Here is a 24,568-nt window from a genome sequence, read left to right on the forward strand (position 1 = left end):
ACTACTTCCCTGAGTTGTGGAGAAGGTGTAGCCTTGTGCTACATACATACAGGAAATGTCTTCAGTTAAGATTAAGTTGTGAATTAATTATTGTTTTAATGAACATGATTTAGATGACATTTTAAAATGCTAATTATTCCTTTAGCATTTATCAAATTACATTTGAAAGCTTCTCCTGTATATATTTTAACTAAGTACAGTTGTATGAAAAATATCCATAGTGATCATGAATACAGCTTGAAATCACCCGATCCACAGACTCTATAATTATGTAATGAGTATTAATAGGACCGGGTGTTTTCAAGGAGTACTTACTCCTATCTTAAAATTTAGTCTGTTACAGAAAGGATCCTCCTCCAGTCAACCAGTAATAATTGATTTTTGTGGTGTCAGTAAAGTAGGAAGAGTAAAATGTGAGCGATAATTAGCAAGCATAACTTGACTCTTTTGGGTCAGAATCAGATCGAAATTATGTATTAACTTTTGTCAATACTAGTACAGTTTTACCTGGGAACTTACATTGGAGAATTAACCCTAAGGGATGAGTAGGAAGGAGTTTTAAAAATAAAGGATCTTAAAGAGGCATAGTTCAAGTAACAATAACTTTTTCAAATGAAGTACACTACAGAACATAGCAAATTGTTTTTTATATATAAAGATAGCTATACTGGTGTACTAAAGTTGGTGTGTTTTCACCTTGAAGAAATACTTAGCTGTGTCATCTTCATCCAAAACCTAATGTTGCATAATACATTTTAAATATAAAAAACCACCTTGCATGAAAAATACTGAGAAATTGGCATTTACTGCTATAGATGTGAACTCTATGTCCATTAAGATTTATCAGCTGTTAGCTTGGTCCTGGCAGCCTTCCCCTGAGGATCCAGATTTGTGTAGCTCTGGCCAACGGAAGCCGCAGTCGTCCTCGTCGGAGACAAGGCCGCTGTTCTGTTCGGTACCAACACAGAAACCCAGATTCATTGTCCCCTTGCAGTGTCGGTCAAGTTCATGCCACTTCACTTTCTCTCTAAACCTCTGTTCTAATCGCGGTGCAGCTGCTGTGGCGTTTGGGATGCCTGAACTTTGGATCTATAGGGGCAAACATCAAAGAGAGTTGTTTTGTAGAAACTGTTTCAATTTCTATTTTAATAATAATCTTTGTTTACCTTTCTGGGTTGGAGACTTGAGTGACTTAGGCTCGTGGTGTTTCTGACTGTGTGGTAAGTCAAAGCTGGTGTTTCTGGGTGGCTGGAGTTCTGTGGGATCACCAGAGGATTTGAGCAGTCAAGTGGAAATGCTGTTCTCTTGGAACAGAGGCGGCAGAAGTGGAATGCTTAAGCCTAATGTGACTTTACATTAGTGCACAAAGATCCTCGACAGAAGATGGGTCGCTGGATGTGCTAACGCGATGGGAGCACAAGGCACTGAATTGACTGTTTCAGGAGGATATGCAATTAGAGGCTATTAAAGGTACCATAAATAATTCAAATTACCTTCTCTACATTATAACCTATGGGTAAGGATCTGTATGTCTGATGCTGAATGACTGTTACCAGTTTCCTTTGGAGAAATGTTGACGAAAGATGGATGAGTTGCAGTCCCTGACCAAAACCCTGACCCTCAGGGTCGGGCAGGGACCAGCCCGCAGCGATGGTGGGACCAACACGGTCATCGGGTCGAATGCATTTGCCTCACGGCGTAACAAACATCCCACCTGAAGCCAGGAAATAAGAAAGAATTTTGGTAACTCTTAACCTGACGCCTACCATACATTGGTCTGAATATTGGAGCTGTGGGGCACAACCTTCTAAAGGTTTTTGTTCTTCAGTATTCTGCAAGGCTGTGTCTCGCACCTGTGGCAACACTGCTGTCTGTTAAAAGTTAAATTGCCAGTTAACCATGTTTAACTGCAGGAGGTGCCTTTTCTACAGAGTCAAACAGACTGGAAAGATCCTCCAGTAGCCTCTTTTGACATTGCACATTTATTTTGAACTTCTGCTTCCTTAAATGTGTGAGTTTCTAGATCAAAATCATAAGGTATTTTTATCATATACCTTTAAAAGACAATTATCTTGAAATAAGGTAGGCCAGCGGTAAGAAGCAAAATAAACAATAGAGTGTGATAGGTTAAAATCAGATTTGACCATAATTTTGGTAGAAGATGGTAGCAAGAAGACTTTAAGTTAACCTTTGTGATACTGTACGCTCTTTTCTAGCCTTCAGAACTTGTAGAAAAAAGAGAATCCAAACCCACAGTTTCACAGGTGTCTATTAACCAAGATTAAGCACATTCTGGCCACTTACACAGGTTGTTTCAGTGAAAGCCGTGAATTTATATACTTGGAAATCAGCATTAGTTTCCAGCCTGCCATACCAAATGAGTATTTAACATGCAAGAAAAAAATCTTGTCCCCATATTAATACTCGCTATTTTTGGCGGCTATTTCCTCTGGAAGTCTCATGGTGATTTTTACTTGGGCCGTTTCTGAGTGAGGAGAAAGTTCTGTGTGTGTTACTGTGGGGAAGGTAAGAACGGGATGCCATCTGTGGGTGCCGAGTTGCCTGACGCGGGGTCGGGGTTCGTTGCTGCTCACAGAAATTGGCTGCTTGGGCGATGTCGGCTCATGCCTGGAGCTAGTCCTGCGAATGGCGCAGTGGGAGATCACCTATAACAAGATCACAAAATCTTTCCTGCTGAAGGACATGTTGCCTGAAAAAAAAAGTAAATTGAGCATTCTTCCTCAGGTCTTTTTTTAAGGATAATTTTAAACCATCTTGCCCAGTAACTTTTGAAGAATGTTGTGTTCCGTGCGAGTCAGCGTATTGGCCTCCTTCGGTAAATCAGAGTTGACCGGCCACGATGGTAGGTCTGAAATAAATCACGACTACTCCCTACTCCCTTGTGGTCAGCAGCTTGGTATGTTTTTCATTTACAAAGCCAAGAAAAACAAGCTAGTTGCTGAGCTCTTTAATTTCAGAAAGGACATCCAGATGGGGTTTTTGGATCCCTATGTGTGTACAATTTTTGGAAGATACTTCAGTTGGCAGATTTGTGCAACTGTATGATCATTGTCTATGAAACGGACAATCTTGGTTCCTTTATGTGGTGGAACAAATCAAATTCCATTTTGATACAGGAAAAAAAATTGAGCTCATAGATGTAAGACAAAGAGTATAGGAGGTGGCTTTACTCCCAAGAGGCTCTGTCCTGAAGAGCTCTTAGTGGTCTGTGGTGAACAAAGTCAGTGTGAACACCTGTGATAGGGGAAAAAATGTGATTTTTGATTCTTCTGGGATGCCTGACGAGGAAGCAGTGGGCAGGAGAGGACTTTATGACTTTACTGATGAGTGGAGTGTTTCCCGTGTCGCTTTTTCAACCCCTCTACACCTTAAAAGAAGGATGTGGTGAAACCAAAACAGAAATGCTGCAGGAATCATCAGGAAGTAGAGAGGGGGATTTGTGGTGTGAGATGTGAAAGGCAGCTGAGGGTAATGGAAGATTTTGAGGTGCCCCTTGAGGCTAGTGAAGGAGAATCTCTGTAGGGTGGAGATGGCACCTGCCCGAGGAGGAGGAGCACTGGAGGGTGAGAAGGGTGAAGTAAAACAGAGGACACGGTGGGGGAGGTGATCGCTGGAATAACCGATCAAAGGCAGTGGTGGATTCTCCATCGCCTGGCACCTGCTGGGCAGGGTGACTCTGGGAGGCAGTAAAACATGAGTTTAAGTAAAATAGGAGTTAGAGGGTCACGGGAGAGAGTTCTGTGGCTAAGGCTGCTTAGGAGTTGAAGCTAGATGGAAATTGTCTTTCTGTGCCTTAAAATTCATCAAGTTTAGGGTTAACGGGTTCCAACATGTTGGGGGGAAAGCCTCACTTTCTTCACTGGATTTCTACGATGTAAAAATTATACTTTTACTGAATTGCATGTTTTCTTATCTTACAAAAACACTTGAAATGATGTATTGCAAACTTAATTTGCAAACCCTGAAGTGGTATGTGAGTTGTGGTCACAGTTTTGTTCCCTCACTAGTACTGAGGTTTTCTTTTTATGCTGTAAACTGTGGTACCACCGAGGCAGCGGAGGGGTCTGGAGGGTGCCCTGCCAATGTTTACCAGCACAAACTGCACTCGCCTAAACAAATTGACAGCAAATTTCTAGCACTCCAATTATTTTAATAAGCCACAGTTGTATTTTATGGATGCTGAAATAATACTGAAAATTGTTCCATGCAGTCCATTTCATTCCGCTAGAACAGAATCGTGTCAGTATAGCAGTTATATTTTTAGTGGCAATCCAGTTAACAAATTCCAGTAGTAATATATAATGCGTGCCATTATACAGATGCTAAAGAAATTGTATAATCTAACAGCGTGCTTGATTTGAAAGTGTTCCTGAAAAATGAACCTATTTGGTTTTGAAAAAGTGATTAACCTTTAAAACACAGAGTGAAATTAAAGGCATAGACGGTGGTTTTGCATCTTAAGCAAGAAAAAGCAAACACTTTGTACCAATGGTAGGATTTTTCAGTTTTAATCATGATTTTTTTTTTTCAGTTTATCCTGATTTTAAACTATTTTTACAGTGACTTTTTCCCTTTAAGAAAACAGGTGATACTCACATGAATAGTGTTTCCTAATAGTTCTAAAACAAAGAATGTAACTGTTGCTTAACGGAAATTATACGGACTCAGAAAAGAGCAAGTAATATAAAATCACTGCAGTATTTATTGACTAAAAAGTATTTTTAAGCATGATATGGGAGAAGTGCATATAGCAAATTAGTGTATGAAAGTGCATGGTACTGTCAGTGAATTCAGCAAAGCTACGTGATGTGCCACACTGAAAGTAAAGATGCATTTTCTTTGTTATAACCTCATACCTGCATTTTATAAGGTCTTCTACGTTAGGGTGGAGATAGCTTTGTCAGTCACATCAAACAAAAAGCTCTAAAGAATTAGGTTTTTCTCTCAGTGTCTAACCTGAGCCTGAGTGATTCTAAACGTAATACAATATGATACATTTTACACACTTGCAAAAACATTTTATTACAAATTACATTGTATGGTACGATAGAACACGATATGTAATTTTAAGCAAGACTATATGTATGTTAGCTTTTCCAGTTTTAAAAAAATGTAAAAAATTAAAAATTTGCAACTTCTTAAGAAAATAGCCTGGACATGTACAGAACACGCCGTGAGAACTTTCACTTTTAGCTCTTATATGTTTCACCAGTGAATTTTCCTCTGTCGTTTGAAATGATTAACAGATACTGGTCTCTGTGTGAGTCAGCGACCGCACGTAGAAACAGTTCAGTTTTGTGTCGGAGTCCCTGCACACAAGAACGTTTAGAATAGGTTTATGGGAAAAGCTACTGATTCAGTGACACTAATGATTTGTAATCGACTGCCATTGAGAGATGCTTGATTTAATTTCTTTAAAAAAACCCCAAACACTAGGCCTGTTAGCGTGGAGGAGTTAATAATTAACACTATTTTAAAATAGAACACTGGATACTGTTGCGTTTTTCTAGTTATGTCCGTATTTGATATTTCTTTCTGTTTAGGAAAAAAAATAATCTCCTTGTTTGGAAATATTTGGGTTTCTAAAACATGTCTGGTGGGCTGTCTTGTAAACAGTTGTATATTTTCAATTAAAAACAATATAAAATACATGAAATACATTTTTTCCACATGGAACAATTGCACTTCCTTTCTGCTACCTGGGATCACCTTTCTAATCCTTCAGCTTTCACAAAAGTATTTCAGGATATTGTTTGCTGATGCACAAGTACTCGTAGCCCTCTTGAAGGTTTACTGTAAAGGTGACTTTTTTCCATTAAAGCCTGCTGAAATTAATTTTGAGCTGGACATAGACATCTTTTGCATTTCTGCTTCCATTTAACTTCCTTTTCTTGCGCTTTGAGGGGGGGAAAAATTATTTTCCTCAAGTTTTCTTGCAGTAATGGATTTGATGCTGAGCTAAGAGGAAAAATAGTGTGAATGAAAACACTTAAATGTTTTCAGTATGCGTAAACTCTTCTGCTAATGATTACATTTCTGTCACCTAAAGACTGAATTATTTGTATCTTACTGATGCTGCAGGGTCTGCAATTTCAAAACCAATTCTTAGAAAACCAGTTTGTCATATGACACTGTATGACTCAAATGATCTTAAAAAAAAATTCCCACTCCCTGGCCACTTCTAGTGTGAGAAATTTTTCCACAGATGGTCATTCTAAGATTCAATTTAATGACAGAAGCAAATACTTAAAGGAAAAAGTTGCAGTTTATAATTCAGAGAAAAATTTTAAATGTCACTTAAAAAAACCCCAACCAAACCCACAACAAAAAACTAGGAAAGAGTAGGTTTGCATCTCTTCCCTAAGTGGGTTGGTTAGAAGTACAATGAATTGGTTGAGATATAAATTATAGTATGTTGGGAAACCCATCGGAGAAGCTTAGTAAATAAACAGCATTTAAAATTACTGCTCCATCCAAACAGGTTTCAAAGCCTGATGCATTCTATAAATTTTCTGGTGCCTTCTGCAGTAGTGTAGAGGTTTTCCAAAGACTGTGTTACAAAAAGATACTAAATTATGGCAAATGCCAACAATCTGTAGAGCTTCTGATTGTTCTGTTTGTGGGGTGGGTTTTGTTTTTTCTGTGCCAGAATGTGTCGTTTAGACCTTTTGGGTACCAAAAGACTAAAAGTGAGATCTAGGACAGATGATCATCCCGTAGCCTTGACCCTGTCAGCTTGCTGTGGTGAAAGGCTTCTCCTGACCTGGGGAGGTTTCGGGGCGCTCGCCCCGTGTTGACGAGCAGCAGCCTCGTTGGTCTGGTGACGAGGACGCGGCTAGATTAGAAATGGCGGTGCGTTGGTGAAATGTGATCGCTTGGTTGAAGTCTACGTCGCATGAAGGCAGATATACATAGAGTCACATCTTAGAGATTATTCATGGTCTTGGACCACATGAAAAAAATTGTGCTTTGTCCAGGATATATGTGCTGAAAACTGCACTCCCCGATCAACATGGATTTGTAAAACTGAAGACCATTGCAAACATAAGGCTTGCTTGCTTTTTTTTTTCCCCTTGTTGTTATTTAAAGACAATAAACCAAACCCCCCAAAGGCTTTAAAACAATAGTGATATTTAGCTGTGTACAGGATGACAGCCTACAATTTAACAGGTTAGAATGTGACGCTTTCAGATCTAAGGGGGGGGAAATAGTTTTACTTTCCATCTTTGTACAAATTTCAATTCAGGTTTTACATCCCACATTGGTGAACTGCAAATAGAAGTTGGCAAGGTATTACCTAACGCCTTGCTTCTGGACACGAGTTTATAGGTACAAAGGCCTTTTTGGTACATATGGTGAGAACTGAAATGCTGCCAGAACGGTCAAGAACTACATTGGCCAGTAACACTGATCAGTCTACCAAGATCCCATCACAGATGATTGATAGAACTCCAAATATTTTTCAAAGAAGGCCTTGAACTCCACATGTAAAGGACTTGGGTTAAAGGAACCAGAGTTTCCATCTTCCATGCTTTTTTGATTCAGTTTTGGATTTTTGCTTGGGAGTGGAGGAGTAGCTCTCCTGAGAATAAGGCAAAGGTGCAACCTGAGTTTCCTCAATAGGATGAAGTTTTCTCAAAACTGGCTGTAGTTTATCTTCTTGCTGTTTAAAATCCAATTCCACGCTAAAAATTGGAAGGAAAAAGCAATTGGTTACTAATTACGCTGATAGAAAGATTTCTATTAATAACATCTGACACCAATATAAAAGTGCTTAATTTATGAAAGTCAAATACAAAACTAATGTTTAAATCAGATCTTCACATTTCTTGCACCACAAGTGAAGGGGAGGGGGTGGAAAGGAAGGTCAAAAAAGGACGTAATCCAAAGAGAAGTAGAAATGGACTGTGCAAACTTCTCCCTCCTGTGTCGGGTGGCCTTGAGGATGATGGTTGAAGTGCTGTGAAGTGATGGAAAACTAGAAATGCTACTTTTTCTCTCAGCTCTGTGGAGAAATTGCTCTGTCAGAGGGCTCCCAGGCTCAGTGCAGGGGCTGGGGCATGGGCATCCTTACGCTTTTGAGAAAAGCTGATGAGTTGGCCCTAAGCAACAAGGCTGTCATGGTAATTTCTTTACCTTTGCTGTTTCTTGCAAGTTTTACCAGCAGTTAGATTCATTTCACCGAAGTGCTGTCATATGTGTATACTCATATATGTGTGTGAAAAAAATAAATAAATTTAAAAAAACCCAATTCTCTTTTCCAACGCAACCCTTTAGCATATGCTGACAGCATCTAAACTTACCCTTTAATGAGGATAACAAGGTAAAATCTACTTGGCCCCTGCTGTAAATGACAGCTGAGACAAAACCATCTAATGATGTAGATCTGTTTATTTAGCTGGCCAGATCTGTAGGTGAAATGGAAAGAACCTGTTTCTGTAGTAACTAGTATGTACTTGTTTGTTCCATTGCGACTAGAATTTAATAGGAATAAGGGAAATACTCATTTAAACATAAGCTTGCATTCAAAAAAAACATACTGAAGTTCTATAATACACCTCCTGGACTCTGTGTCAGCTACGCAATCCTGCCAGCAATTAAGAAATATAAGGAGGATGAAATTACAACCCTTGTTTCAACAGTGTGTGCTAGAGATTGTTTCAAGTTTACCTTATAAAGCAGAGGAACCACGTGATAAACTTCAGAAAAAGGTCAATTCTGTCTGATACTTGAACTGAACAAATACCCTGAAACTTTGTGGTTTCAGCTGCATTTGTCCAGCAGCTTGGGGCCAAGTTCTGCACCAAGTCCATCCCCTCCTGGGCTTTACATTGCAGTGTGGCACCTGGATACCAGAGGATGAATTTAGAAAATTGGGTGAAATTAAGGGACTTCAGTCACCGGGGTTAATTTCTTCCTTCCCTCCCTTTTTGCTTGATGTTTTAAACTGAGCAGTTGGTGACTGAGGTGAAGATTGTGTGTGAATGCACCTGTGGGGATACTCAAGAGGTTGCCCTTCTGCCTCTGCTGCTGAGGTTTCTGGGGCTTTGCACTGACTACCTTTGCTACCTCAGCGTTGCATAAATACGAGGTTATTGTTCCTGGATGTCAGTTCACATTTAATAACTATTAAATAAGCTTTCTGAGTTATTTCTGCTATTGCTTGTTTGGTGTAAACCACTAGAGAAACTAGGCCAACTTTTGCAGGCCTCATACACCCAGTGTAGCTCATCTGAAAAAAGATTTTCAAGCTTTTGTTACTACTACCCCTGTGTAGCTTAAGGAGGGTGGCACACCACCCTGACCGTGCAAGCACACAGTACGAACCACCTCTGAAGTCATTTAAGAGGAAATTCTCCAAGTCAGCTGGAATAACAGAAGTCACAGAAATTTCAGTGGACTTTATTTAGTGCCACAGCCATTGCAAACTGAGCACATCTGCTGATTTAGGTGGATTTTATTTTTCTCTTAGGGTGGAGGAGAGGGAAGCAAAGATGCTGAGAGAAGTTTGGGATATTTTTGTGCTTTGGTGTTTCAAAGAGCTGAGGAGTCTATAACAACTTCTAATGAAGCCCTGGAAAGGTGTAAGGTCTTTTTTTTTTTGCATCTGGCTGTGTCTAGTTTGGTGTTTGGTTGGGTTTGCATCTGGCTGTGCCTACTTTGGTGCTTAATTTAACTGTTAAACACATTCTGAGCAAAAGTGTCAGCATTTCAGTGATTTGGAGTGATTTGAATAAACTTTCTAATAGTGGAGGAAAGAAATACACTAGGTAAGAGTTCAAATATTCAAATTATTTTCCCCACCTCTATGCTGTTAAGCAGTAAAAAGACATTCCAAATCAAAGATGATAATTTAAAAAATTTTAGCTATGTGCTGGAACTATACCTGTGAATACTGAATTTGCAGAGGCAGCTGTGCTGGCTATCCTGTTACTGCAGAAGCACACTACAAGCCTACTGATTAATCTAATATCTGTCCTTCTTAATGAAAAAACAGTGTTGTCTTCGACTTGGTAACATGCTCTTCTTTGCAGTTTAGCTAGCAAAAAGCAACTGGTTAGATAACTGCAGCATTAATTTTGTGGCAAGACTGGCTTGTCGGTTGATTGTGAATGCCCCACCACATTAATGCTTTCAGTAACACAGTGAGAGAATCTTGGTGTGAAACACATTCTTCTCTAAGAGCTCTCTAAATCTCATTTAAAGTGGCATGCAAATCTGGGCTGAACTTGGTATATATTATAGTTGGTTTGTTCCTCAGTATAAATCTTGAGGGGAAAAAAAAAAAAGGCATTTCAGCTCTGTCACCGGCAGAGTTCATTTTTACTTCTTTCAAAATGCTATTCTTGTGGGGGAGCTCTCTTAAGAGCTACTTGAAATTGATGTGAAAGATAAATTGTTTAAAAAAAACCCAAAACCAACTTGCTGAACAGAATAACTTTTTTCATAATCAATTTCTATTAAAGACAGACCTCGAGAAAAACCATCTTAGTTCTAGTCTGTATGACAAAAACCATGTTATTATCATTTTCTACTGCATAAAACCATTTGCAGCACAGTTCAGGCTGTTTTTCAGCTATTTACATCAAAATGAAATATTTTACTTCCGAAGAGTATAAAGAGGATGAATGAAAACATTTGTATTATTTCAGCATTTATAACTGTAAATTTTGCAGAATAATTGATTGTTGTCTATCAAGATCAATTTATCTAGCTTTGTAGGGTTTTTTAATGTAAGTACTCCTTTCAGGCACATGATTTGTTTGCTTGCAAACTTAGGTTTTAGCGTATACTTGTTTGTGCTGCAGTAATAAGACAAAAACCTTCTTATTTTGTAATTTTCCACATCTTTCTAAATTAGCTATAGGTGACTTTTATTTTTTTTGTCTTTAACGTTATTTTGAACATAGGAAATTCTATTAAATTCAGCAAGTGTTACATATTTGTATGTCATCTTTATATTTTTGTTAGAGAGCTGCAGATCTTTCCAATTCTTGCATTCATGAACTTGATTTTGTCAACTGTGACAGCTCTGACAAGTTTGTTTTGCTTAGCACTATTTTTGTATCCGAAGTTTCTATAGGTTTCCTCTCAAAATGACCTTTTCTTGAAATATTCCCTATGCCATGTGGCTCTCTTCACTTTCAAACTCCGTCTGTTTCTGTCTCTTCATTAAGCCTTCCCATGATAACTCCATAAACTTAATTAGTGAGGACTACATGTTCTCTAGCATTATGCATGATGGAGTTTATAATTATTGGCTTCAAAGGTGGTTTTTCTTAGATGAAATAATAATATTTTTTCAATACACTGCAATTGTGAATAAGCCCTCCAAAATTAAGAGAACAATCTAATTATTATATAATGCTAATATCACAAATATTTGACTGATGCATCTGATTAGGACATACTGAAGCTTCACTTAACTACAGTACTGCCAGATTTGGAACACTGGGTTGGAGTTTCTCCATGTTCAATGTCTATCTCAAATTTTTCCCGTGCATGAAACTCCAGTGCAAATAAGCTGGTTTTGTGAACATGTATAAGCACTAAAATGTTGTCTGTGATAAATATTCTGGTTTTCTGTGTTTTCTCCCCAAAGCAACTGTATATTTGCAAGGTTTACAACAGAAACTTTATGTTTTAGGGCAGTTCCCTGTGTATCAGTGTTTGCACAGATGTCATTCCCATGAAAATTTGGCCAAATAGAATCAAATAACAGACCTTTGAGAATTTTGTTTTGATGTGCTCATTAAACGCAGGCGAGAACTTTGTAATTAAGATCTCTGAAATTCCTTCACAGTGAGACGGGTCTGATCAAAAATCTCTTTGCAACTACAGCTCTAAGTTACATTAGTCTGTGCTTGACTGAGCCCTGGAGTGGTGGACCCTGAGCCTGCTTTTTCTGTCATCTTGTTTTCTGCTAGGGACTGATACCAGTGCAAAGGGAACCTCAAATGAGATTTTTTTTTTTCTTCCTTCACTTCCCATTTCCCAGATCCCGGTGTTATGTATTACACAGCATGGATGTGCACTAAACTGACTGAGGAGCCTCGCTGAAACGTGAATCATGACCTAATTTTGTTCCTAGGAGCAACTGCTGATGTGCTATGGAAGTTGGGTTCCTAGTGAATGAGGCAGTGTTGCAAAAAGGTAGAGGGTAACAGTAGGGCAGTTGAATGGTGCCTTGAAAACTATTTTTATACACGAATTAATTTGGAATTACAGAATCACAGAATGATCTAGGTTGGAAAAGACTCTGAAGATCCTCCAGTCCAACCATGAACCTCACACTGACCGTTCCCAACTCCACCGGATCCCTCAGTGCTGGGTCAACCCGACTCTTCAACCCCTCCAGGGATGGGGACTCCCCCCCTGCCCTGGGCAGCCCATTCCAACGCCCAACAACCCCTTCTGCAAAGAAATACTTCCTAAGAGCCAGTCTGACCCTGCCCTGGCGCAGCTTGAGGCCATTCCCTCTTGTCCTGGCGCTTGTTCCTTGGGTCAAGAGACTCATCCCCCCTCTCTGCACCCTCCTTTCAGGGAGTTGTAGAGGGCCATGAGGTCTCCCCTCAGCCTCCTCTTCTCCAGACTAAACCCCCCCAGTTCCCTCAGCCGCTCCCCATCAGACCTGTGCTCCAGACCCTGCACCAGCTCCGTTGCCCTTCTCTGGACACGCTCGAGTCATTCAATGGCCTTTTTGGAGTGAGGGGCCCAAAACTGAACCCAGTCATTGAGGTGCGGCCTCACCAGTGCCAAGCACAGGGGTAAGATCCCTTCCCTGTCCCTGCTGGCCACGCTAGTGCTGATACAAATTGAATTGAAGACAGCGGGAACCTCTGTGGGGTTTGCCTATTTGTTTTTCTTTGGGCTTTGTGTCCCCCAGTCTTTGCTTTTTGTATTTGTGAAATGGCGTTACTGTGGAAAACAACGAAGGCTCGCTTGCTGTAATAACGAGTACCCCAGGACAAACTTGGAACAAAACTATTTTCTATGCAGAATTTGAATTGTATTCGGGGAAACAAAAAGTATTGAATAACTCATCAGCGGAGGACTGCCTGCTTGGTGCGTGACGCCTGAGGGCAAGGAGTGAAGCCCTGACCCACAGCAGCACTGCTGGGCGCAGGGCACCTTGGGCCTCCAGCCATGCCCTGAGGACACCCAAAAGTTGCTGTGTGGTTTATGTGGCAGGACAGGCCATGTAACGCCCGGGGATGAGATCCAGGGCTTACCGGAGGTGTTGTGACGATGTCCGTGGGGCCCACTGTGTGATAAAGGGGCGCAGAGCCAAGGGGGACAGTCATGACCCCTCGCTCAAGATGGCCGACGTGTTCAGGCCGTGGCTTGTCCCATCTTCTAAACCCTCACACTGCGGATTAGGGATTGGTGCGGTGGATTTTCTGGTTTTGGCTTCGTGGGGTTTTTTTTAATGATTTTGAGAATATATGTTAATGAGTTTATTTTTTGCATGCTGGCAGCGGAGTGAACTTTTTCTAATTTTGTTGCTGTATAAGGGATTGAAAACAGAGTTTGAGGAGTCATAACCATTTGGTTTTAAGCATATGGACTGTGGGAGGGTATCTAGCAACAAGCTTAGAAATGTGGATGGGTTTTCTTCTTTTCTAACACAGTCACACGTTCATAACATGAATCATTTTAAGGCTATTAGATGCTAACGACTGGGTATGTTGGTTACTTGTAAGATCACCAAATCAGAATAATTCAGGTTCAGGATGGGGCTGCTGAGGGCTCTATCCACTTGTCTCTTGAAACCTCCAAGGATGGAGCCTGCACAGGCTCTGGGCAGCCTGTTCCTCTGCTTTCTGCCTCACAGGGAAACCTTTCTCCCTTCTACTCAACCTGAGCCTTTCTCATTTCTTCTACAGCCTTTCTGTTTACCTTTTTATTACCTAGTTTGTAATGTTAAGGCCCAAATCCTGCAAGCATTTGTAGAGCGGCTTAACTCTTTGCATTTAAGTAGGCTAGGTGAAGCAGGAATTAGAGAATATCATGTCTCCTTCTGGGTCACGTTAATTGGATGACATGGCATTAGTGCATGCCACAGCTTGGAAGAACGGGATCCAGATAAGCGCTAATCACTCGAAAATTAGTTTAATATACTTTTAAGCAATCTCTGTTAAATTTCCTATTTCAGCATGAAAATCACAAATGCCCAGGATCCAAAGCACTGTCAGTGTTAGCAAGGCATTAAGATCCGTTTTTACTACTAAGCATCTTACAGTCTAGAGATCTGAGGAGAAAATGTAAATTAATTAGTGTGGGTAGGAAATAAAAAGATGATGAAAATCACTATTCTCATCATTAGCTACCTGATTTTGCTACACTAATGATGTCTTAGGAATTTATGTCTACACGTCTTATTTTCACATTGTACTGCCATATTTATTAATTTTAATAATTATCACTATATCTGATCTATACAAATGAAGTACTTCCATGTGGGCTCCATGCTACCTAGTTAACTTGCATCACCATGAGTTTGACCTGTTTTATTTGCCATTGTTGTATTGAGAGTTAAATTTCATAGATTTTATTAATATAGTTTCTGCTGAACAGTTGGAATGCACCTCAGAAGAACTTCAATATCAAAGACAAAATTAAATACTGAAACCCAGCATATATTAATTCAAAGTTTCAAAGGAGTGAAAAGTAGCCAAATTAATAGTCGACACAGCTTTGAGTAATTTTTCCCTCCAACAACTGCAATAGAATAGTATTGATTTAAGTTGTTTGTTTCCTCTCTGGAGAAATTGGCTAGTGTTTTGATCTAGTAAAAAGTTTACTTTCAGAAGCTAAAGAAGCCTTGTAAAAGCTATCGAGTGCTTCTGACCTCTGTGACTAAGGGAAGTCTGGCATGAATTCCTCAGGATGCTCCTTCATGAAAATAAGTCACCATAAAGGCCTTAGAATAATGCACAAAATATTAAACAGAAAACTCATTTTCTCCTGTAGATTTCTGTTCAAGGATTAAAATTCACACGGGATGGTCATTTAAACAGGAGTGGAAAGGGCAGTTTCACTAAAAAATAACAACAGAATAAAACAGGCTAATAAGATTTAGTCCAGGTGGGTTTTGGGTGTTACAGAATTGGCACAGTTTCTGCATATCAATGCAATTTCTTCTTAATAACAAATTTTCTATACTTCAGTATTTAAGTTGACTTTGTCCAGACAAAATACCCTAATAAAACTATTTTTCTATCCTTAAAATTTTCAATGATGAATTTACATTAGTTTTTAAAAGACATGTAGAAGTTTGTCTTTTGTTTGTAGATTTGTCTCTTAATTTGTAGAAGATGCTTTTGAAACTGTTTATGAGATACTGATGCTAATGGGATAGATTAACATTTGACACAGATTAACATTTGATAAAATGGTTGTTTATTTTTACCTTAATTTTTACTTACCCTTAATCACAAATCACATTTTTCAACTACTATTTTAAATAGTGTCTGGAAATTACTATGAAGACACGATGCTGAATACTTTTTACTGACTGCTTTAGACTGTTGCTATGTAGTTGGGACTTTATACTCAGGCTTTAAAACCTATAGTGATGGTGTTGGCCAAGAAAATTTTTTCTGCTGTGTTTGAGCCTCGAGCTCTGTAAGAAGCAGCACAACTAATCCTGTCCTTACCCAAATCCCAGTGACCGTAGGCTGGGGAAGTCTTCAGGGTGCTGACTCAAGCCTTCCCCCCTCTGAAATTGTGTCTAGAGTTCGCGAGAAGTTCCTGAACGTATTTCTCATCGCAGAAATAAGTAGAATTTTGAGGGAAATGAGGAATCAAATTTAGAGGTGTCTATTTTCCTATTGATTTCTAAGGCAGTTATAAGTTTTTGATATGTTGTCTTTTTAATAGTGTGTGATGTCTGAGCAGTTTCCTATTTATTAAAAGAATGAGGAAGTAACCTGGTTTTCCTTTTTTTTTAATATTAAGAAGTATGCATTTATTTCAATATAAAGGCAAAATAATATAAAAATAGGTTTAGAATCTTAGCAAAAAATGTAAATTTCATATGCAAAATAATTGTATTCCTAAAAAAGTAATCTTGGAATACTTACTAACAGTATCAGCATTTTTGATACTGAAAAGCAGCTAAAAACCCCTTAAAGTACAACCGTGTTTTTTTGTTACTGTCTACACTGTCTCTAGCTTTTGTGCCATGTTGTATTCATACTCTAAAAAGTAATCTTGAGGAGCAAGAATTTAATTACATTGATTGGTTCTCCACTCTAGCTTCTCATGTGCTATACTTGACATTACAGGATGCAGCTGGGTAGTCAGTAGGGCAACTTAGTCGTTCCTCTAAGATGCTGTTTCACTGCAGTTTAAAAATAAAGGTTTGAGAGAGCTCTGAATATTTTTAATGTTACTGTGTTCAAAATTGAATCTTTTTTTTTTTTTTTAAAGAAGTCAATTATGGAAAAGTTAGGGTTTTCTCTTGAAATGATTGATTTGTCCCTTAAGGGCATTGGTTATATTTTTCTTAAGTCTCCCACATCTACTTGGGTGAAAGAGCTCAAGACTGAGGAGGGTCCGAAATAGGAGCACGTTGTAAAAGCCGTTAGCGGAAGATGCAGTAGGTCAGACAGGATGATCCTCCTGCTCTGACACCTGACTTTTACTGACAGCTTGGAGGGTGCAGTGCCCTCAGGGATAACCCAGGTTTTCAGTGCATCTTGGAATGCTTTCTGATTTTTCATTTCTGTTCCAAAAAGGTGTTTTGTCATCAAGAGAAATCACGTAACTGTGCAATGGCTGTCATGCAAACCCTTTGCAAAGGTGCGGCGTGTATCATTGCTTCTAGATTTAAGTGTAGCTCGAGCATCCATACTAATGAAATGCTGCTGCTTTTTCAGAGGTTTCCCAATTGTAGTATTTGACTTGTGGAGGAGCAGAAGCTCCAAGGCAGCCTGTGTTAGTGGTGGTTTTATCAGTGAATTTCTCTTTTATCCCTTCTGGCTACTTATCTTGTCTTAGTAATTTGATCTTCTCATAGTTCCTCTGTTTTGCACTGTCTTCTGGTTTTAGAGTTCTTGCCTGCAGCATATAGTCTCCTAATCTGTCCAAAAGATGAGCCGATTTTTGCTAAAACTTTCCCTGGAAACGTTGCTTTAGGCAAATGCCCAGCATTGATAGCTTCCGTCCGAATGGCTATTCTGGGGGGGGAATACTGGAGACCTGCCTGCTCTGCTCTTCATCTGTCAGTAGGGAAATTCTTGAAATCTGCATTTCCGGAGTCACTTCATTTGCAGTGTAAGAGGGAGAAGCTGGAAGGTTCCTTAACTTCCAATCTGCTGACTTAGACATAACGATTTAAAAAAATTTCCAACTGGATTTTTTTAGCTAATGAAACAAAAATAGTTTCCCTGATAGCAATGTGCTATGTTGTACCTTCCCAGGCTGCCCTGAACAAGAAATTGCAGAGGGGTGGGCTCAGAAAAAGGGAGGCACAGTAGGCTTTGGTTATTTATATGCTTCTATACAGTGCTCTAAAGGACCAAAAAATAAATTAATTGGTTCCTTCCCCTGCACAGAACAGCATCGTTCCCTTTTCTGCTTAGCTGTTAAGTAGAAAAGATGGAGCTGAAGTTTTCCATCCTTTTTCCCTTCACTTCTAGGCAGCTAGGCAATAACGTATAAATAGCTCCGGGTCTTTTGCCTAAATCGGAGACCGAGCAGAGAATTAAGGGGTGAAGGGGGAAATCCTATGCTTTTTAGACCTAGCCGACATTTGTACCTTCATTTTAGTTTGTATCTTCACTGTAATTAATTGTCATCTTTATACATTTTCATCTGTACTATATTGCCCAATTTTCTGAAATGCTCTTAACACCACGATGCACTTGTTTTCATCTTACCTGCGATGCATGAAAATAGTTGGGTTTTTTCAGACTCTAATGGAGGAGGACAATTAAGTTGTCAGTGTGAAACACATCAGAATCCTGATGGCTTCACGTCATGCCCACTGCCTGTCTTACTCCTTCACTATAATACTGTACATGCCAAAATGGGTCTCATGCCTGATAAACTTTAGGAGGGGAACCTCTGCTTTGGAAAAATAAGAAGCGTTATCCTTTTACCTTTTCTAGTGAGTAAACCCCTCAAGTGTTTCCTTATGTAGGAGACTATAGCAGGTACAAGCAATCTTTAAGAAAACCTTTAAGCAGTCTGTAATTTTTTATCTGTTTGACAGTAGTGAGCAAACCTGTATTCCCCTGACAGAACCGTACAGCGCAGCGGGGCTGCCAGAGGAGATCTTTGTACACAGCAAAGCCTTCACTCCTGTGTTGCATGAAGACTGTAAATGTCCGATTTAAGTAAGTTAGTGGTGATGGCTGGGCATGTTTTAAAACAGTGTAAAAGTACACAAAAGCCTGGGCAGTCATGTTGTTTTACTGATAAAACTGTCTAGATTGAGTCTGTATCTGGTTGTCTTTGCTATACAGTCTCTCTCCCAAAATTACTTCCCAAGTCCAGGTGTTAACACTGTAAAAATAAATCTAGATGATGTTAACTTGTTGGACAGAAAATACTCCGTATCTCTAGCAATGTGAAAATGAAGGTCCTTCACATCCAAGAGCTACAGCAGTAGTAGTGACCATAACCTTGATCTGAAAAGTTTAGACTCATGTTGAAACAGGTGTCTGTTGAATTTTACTAATTTAGTGAAGTTAAATTTGTTTTCTGTTTTTAAACTGGTTTTGTGTTATTGAAAAATCAGTTGATCTTGCATTAGTGAATAAATCATTACTTTCACTCAGGAAGAAGTGTACTTTTAACCTACCTATAGATAATACATGCACTGTTCCTGCATGTGTCGCAATTAGCCGTGTCTTGACCAGTCCGATATGAAAGCCTACAAAGACAAGAACATGAGGTCATTAAAAAGTAATTTGTTTTAACATGTTTTTGCCTTCTATGATGCTTTTCATAGAAATCAGAACTTCAGGAATTATTTTTTTTTAAACTTTAATATTGAATACAAAAATCTAGCCATTAGGAAAACAGGATCAAAAATAGCATATTCAGCTTCACTGAACAATGGGAACATGAAGTTATTTTGAAAAATGAGTCTTTTAATGACTGCAAGGAGAAAATAAAAGATTTCTTTCTATTACACTTCTGTAAATTAAAAGGGAAAACAGCAGGGAAACCAAGTTACATGACCCTCTTTCTACATAAAGCTGCTGTGTACCAAAGTGATGAACCTTAAATGGACATGCTTACAGTTTCCCCAGACACGACAGGGCTGGTTTACTGTTTGTTTGTTTGTTTGTTTTCCTGCTTTCTGAAATACATGAGGCTTTTCCTAGTTATTGCTGCATGTATCGAAGCAATACCGGAAAATGGCATTATCTATTTAGAAATTTTGTCCTTCAGCAGTGAGATCTGAAGATCTGTAGTAGAGATGTTTATGTCTTCAAAGGAAGAAAATGTAATTTAAATAAGACTTCCTGTACTCACCTAGCCTACAGCTGTCCCTTGTCACACTTTGGTTTGAAGTCTGTTACAGCAGTGTCTCTTAATTTACCTGTGTATTGTCGCTGATTTGGTCAATTCGCATTGAAAAGGGTTTTGGTTTTTTTTTTTTAATATATGCAAGTACTTTTCTGGACATAGAATTTTTATTGAAATAAATTAAAAAGAACACAATTGCCCACCTTTCAACACAAATGTTCTTGCATGCAAATAAGTTTAAAGTTAAAATTCCTAAGTCGGTATTTATGTAGTTATACTTCCTTTATTTGTAAAATCACAAACTTAAAATCTTTTAAAGTTATTTTCAGTTTGTGTAAAATACATAGTATCTGCAAAGTTTCTTCACAGTTGTTTTAAAAAGAAGTGGGGAAATAGCTCATCTGTGAAATTTGGAAGGTGTGGAGAATAGATCAGGTCAGGATTACTTAAGAAAATGCTTCTGAAGTCAGGTCTGCCATGAAGCCTGGGACCTTCCTTACCTAAACAGTTCAACTAATTGACCTCAAAGAATTCAGCATTGGCCTCTTTTAACAGAGCATCTCTGTACCTTCGCTGCCTTGCCTTGGGGACAGAGCCCCTTTTTCTCTGCTTCCCCGCCAAAGTAACAGTAGTGAAAAAGACAACATTTGCAGAAAAGTTGACTTAATTTTTATGTGACAGAATATCAAATCTATACAATAGAAAGTAGTAATGGGAAATGATATACAAACTGTTTAATGTGCCTAAGATGGAAAATCAGCATTTCCTAAATAGCCTGCAGCAGTTATTTTTCTTGGTGAACATACTGTTTTCCTTGAAAATGACCATCTTGTTCTGTGTCACTTTTCCTTACTATTTTAAAGGTTTGAATATTGGTTTAAAAGTTTATTACGTTACTTACAAGTTTATATCAAACACATATGTATAATCTTTTTTAAAGAGGAAATTTATCAGTCTGAACTTGAAGGCAGAGAGTGAACCTGAGGTTTATTAGACCAACCTTGTCTTCACAGGTGACACTTCTGCTTCCACTCTGATTACTTTGATTGTCGATTGTTCAGGTGGTGTCATGGCAAAGTGCTCTCGGCCTCTGACTGCAGCTCCTCAGCACAGTGGTAGTACAGAGAGCAGTTCATAACAGGGTGAATCTGCTTTTATAATAAAGATTGTTTTTCCCTCCTAAAGCAAAATGCAAGGTAGAGTTCTTGCTGATCTAGTTGGTTTTCGTTATTTGAAGAGGGTGGAACACTCTGGGTTTACAATTTGATATCAAGTAATAATTCAGTGGCCTCAGAAATACTTTTTATTCAGAGGAACATAGTCAAATTAACTAGATTGCTACAATTTTAACACAACAACAAAGCCAGATGTGCAAAAGAACGTTACAGAGTAGAATTGCTATATTATGTACTATTCCTTATGGGGAAAAAAAACCCCAACACTGGTTTATATTTGATTATTTTTAGTTTTTATGCTCCTTAAGAGGGGTGAAGTATCTGTTTTTCAATTCCCCTTTTAAAAACTCCCGCAAGTTGACATTCAAATTGTCACCACGCTATTAAACTTGGACTTGTAAAATGTTTTTTCCAAGCTATTGATCCAAGTACTAAAAAACAACATTTCAAGTTTACAGATCAGTAGGTGAAAGGCTTTATTTACTGAGGACATAAAGGGCAGTTCATAATCGCCTGCAGAGGAATACAGCTGAGGTGTCTGAGTGCCTCTTTATAGGTAAAGGCATAAACACACTGTGCTGGGTGCCAGGTTGAGTGGGTTTTTCTTGTTTTTTTTTTTTTTTTCATTAGTTTCCAGTTGGGACATTTTCATTCATCTTTTTACGCCTGCAAACTACCATTGAAATACACAGTTAATTATCTGGCTCGTAGACTAACAACCTCCTCCTCTCTGCCAGTCTCTCCTGTTTCTGCACAGGGCTGCAGGGTTTATGCTGCTCGTGTTTGACCTGCCTCTCCATTCTGCTGCTTAAGAAATAACTTAATAATAAGGGTTTTTTAATAAGATTTCCAAAGTACAGTGTTTATGAAAGCGAACTGTAGTATTTAGTCTGCTTATACCTGTCCCCGTTATCCTGGATTGCTGTGAGATGAGCCTTGTGACAAAGAGTGACATCTTATTTTTAGAGCTCCTTAGGAAAATGGTTGGTTGTATTTTAGGGACACACCTGGTGCTTCGAGGGATTTGCTCTAAAAGAGCAAGAGTTGTAAAAGTAAGGTGGCCAGGTCGTCTGTTTTACAGTGAATCTTGAAGTTTTTATTTTTCCCCCCTAAGTGGGTTGTTTGAGAACCATGGCTTTCACTGTGGGACTGGGACAAGGGGGGAATTTTTTGTCTGAAAGAGAAGGGAGGATGAGTATTCCTGTGTGTGCTGAAACCTGTGAGTGGAGAAGGGAAGGGATAAATCAGAGCCCCCAGGACAAATCTGCAGCGGTGAGAAATCCCACTCAGTCTGGCACAGAACTTTGAAACACTTCAGTGAGCAGTCATACGGGATTAAACACCCAAATAAACATATCACAGTATTAAAAATCATACAGCTATGTCTCTGGATCCTTTCCTTCCCTGTATGCTTACACCTGGAAAACAGAAGTATGTGTATGGTCACTCTCTTAGTTATGCTCTCACTATGATGGTTTACCATCAGGTTTCCCCCTGCCCATCTTCACAAACCAGTAATATTTTAGTTGTGATAAACTCACCGAGTGCTGGTAGGCTGGTTACTTATTTAGCAAAAGCCAAACTATATTTAGTCTGAATGTGGATGTGTCAGTTCAGTCATGAACTATAGTCCTGCTTCTGTAACTGGCAGGTTTTGAGATCTTATTAAAAATAAGGTATCATCTACACTTTAGGTTAATAAACTGTCTTTCTCAAAATTGAATCTTCAGTATTTTATTTAAATTAGTTTCTAAAGCACACGATCTTTAAATGCCCAATAATTTCAGACTTTCAAATACTTTAAAAACATATTTCCTATTTGATGGTATAAGGCATTCATTCAAATCATTCATTAAGTTGATGAAAATGGTCCTTTGATTAAAAATGGTATGATATTTGGATGATCAATCTGAAATACTGATTTCTCAGCTTACAGGCTCAGCACGGATTGGTTTTAGCATCATTGTCATTCACCAACTGCACTGTTCACGGTGATACGTTTTTTTTTCTAGTCGGATGTAATTTACGATGAACTTTTCTTAAATCATCATTTTCCGTATTATGTTCAGCTTTTCAGAGATGATTTTCCTTTCAAACTACAGATTTAGTAACGTTGCCTTCTCTGAACCATCCTGTTAGACTCCTTTGCAAGCCCTGAGAACACTACCTGGTTGCCCCACTGTTTGGTTTCCATAGGGCAGTTTGATAGCTCTTTAGCCAGGACTGTGTTCTGTGAGTGTTAGTACAGTATAAATTCAATTATTTCTATATAAATTAAACTCTTCATGAAGAAACTCTGTTGTTGATACCCCAGGGCTTTGGACTTTTACTTTCTTGTTTTCACATAATTATCTACATAAACACATGCATGGAATTCATCCACTTCATGCCGGCAAGGGTTCTACTATTGGCATAGCATTTCCATGGATCTCTGAGGCAGCAAGGCTGGTTTGCAGTGCAGACTTACTGAAAAATTGAGCTTCCCCTCCATATGAACTGCTAGAAACAGTTTATGAGCACAGTCTGGATACTGAGTTCAGGAGAGCAGAGTTCCAGGTGATGGTGCTTTCCTTGTGAGATGGGAGTATTTTGCATAAGCTACTTTTTTCTCTCCCCTTAAAAATAATTTTAAGGGTATTCCAGTGTAGAAGAGCTCAGGCCAGAGACCAGTAACTTTTTTCCTCATTGGTAAACTAGTGTTTTTCTTTAAGAATAAATCCTGTAAAATGTGATTTTTTTTTTTTTTTTTTTTTTTTTTTCCTTTCCCTACTGTACAAAGATTCCTACAGAAAATTTGTTTGGTCTGGTTTAGATCCAAAGTGGAGTATTTCACTTGGTATTGAGTGAGACACCTGGGAGCTAGGAGTTCCCCCAAGCTACAACTCCCGTGGGCAATGTACTTCACATAAAAATAATCTCAGCGTTAAGCCTTGCAGCTCATCTTACCAATCTTAACATGTTGATTTTTGGGAATGCCTCATCAGTTTTTTAAGAAGTATTACATTTTATAACTTGCTTCAGTCTGTCCCTTGTTTCATCCATTCTTAAGATTAAACTCGATCACCGTGACGTTGTGCTGACCCATCTGGTGCTCTGCTGTGCTGCTGCTTTGGCACGTGGATGTGCCCGTCACACCTAATCGCTCTCAGGAAGAAGAAAATCCATCAGCCTTAAAGTAAAATGGAGACCTAGTTCCATTTTTGGTACTGAGGTGTGAGCAAAAATTGGGCGCGTTGAACAAGAGGTGGTTGATTTTGCCCTTCTGGTGGTCATCTCTGTCTCCTGGCCTCATCCTGACTCTCCTCGCCTGGCGTGGTCCCTGGGGTGCTCCTCGGGGCTCTTCCAGGCCGAGTTTTGCGTGTGTTTGCTGCAGTGTGAACTGCTCCCTTCAGGTCTCCTAAAACATGCAGCGTTTGGAATCTGCTGGTATTAAGATGTGAGGGGCAGTCAGAGAGCAGCGCCTGGCATCTTTGCTTCTAGTACAAGTTCTTCCTTGACATCTACTTCTGACTTCCATAAATAAGACCCCAGCCCTTCCTCTACCAATCAGCAGCTCCCCATTTCTTCCTCAGTGCTCATAGGAAGAAAGATCATCTAGTTTATATTTGGAAAAATATTTATCTTGTGGATGCTGGAGGAAGTCTTTTGGTTTAATTAGGTGGCTTTCTGGGTAATTGGCTAGAACTTGTACTACTTTGTGATTTTTCTTCAAAAACAAGACTTGAGTGTGATGATTTTTTAAATTTTTTTTTTTTTTTAATCCTATCAACATAGCAAAGTAACCATGGCACTACTCATGGTTTGATGGGATGCAGACCGATTTGCAAGAAGGGAACTGAATCCTTGTACTGGAATGTTTAACCAGCTTCCCTGGTTCTACTGGTACT

General features: G+C 39.0%; 2 protein-coding genes across 5 annotated transcripts in view; one reads left to right on the top strand and one right to left on the bottom strand.

The window, feature by feature from the left end:
- DOCK1 (dedicator of cytokinesis 1) overlaps positions 1-24,568 on the top strand; it is a 312,454-nt gene that overhangs the window by 99,047 nt on the left and 188,839 nt on the right. The window lies entirely within an intron of this gene.
- INSYN2A (inhibitory synaptic factor 2A) overlaps positions 4,516-24,568 on the bottom strand; it is a 49,734-nt gene continuing 29,681 nt past the window's right edge. Inside the window, exons 3-4 of the mRNA XM_074875536.1 lie at positions 18,833-18,904; positions 4,516-7,706 (exon numbers count right to left, since the gene is read on the bottom strand). Coding sequence (XP_074731637.1) covers positions 7,523-7,706; positions 18,833-18,904 — 256 coding nt within the window. The 3' untranslated portion in view covers positions 4,516-7,522. The remainder of the gene's footprint in view (positions 7,707-18,832; positions 18,905-24,568) is intronic.

The sequence above is a fragment of the Strix uralensis genome, chromosome 7, assembly GCF_047716275.1.
Source record: "Strix uralensis isolate ZFMK-TIS-50842 chromosome 7, bStrUra1, whole genome shotgun sequence".
Taxonomy (NCBI): Eukaryota; Metazoa; Chordata; class Aves; order Strigiformes; family Strigidae; genus Strix; species Strix uralensis.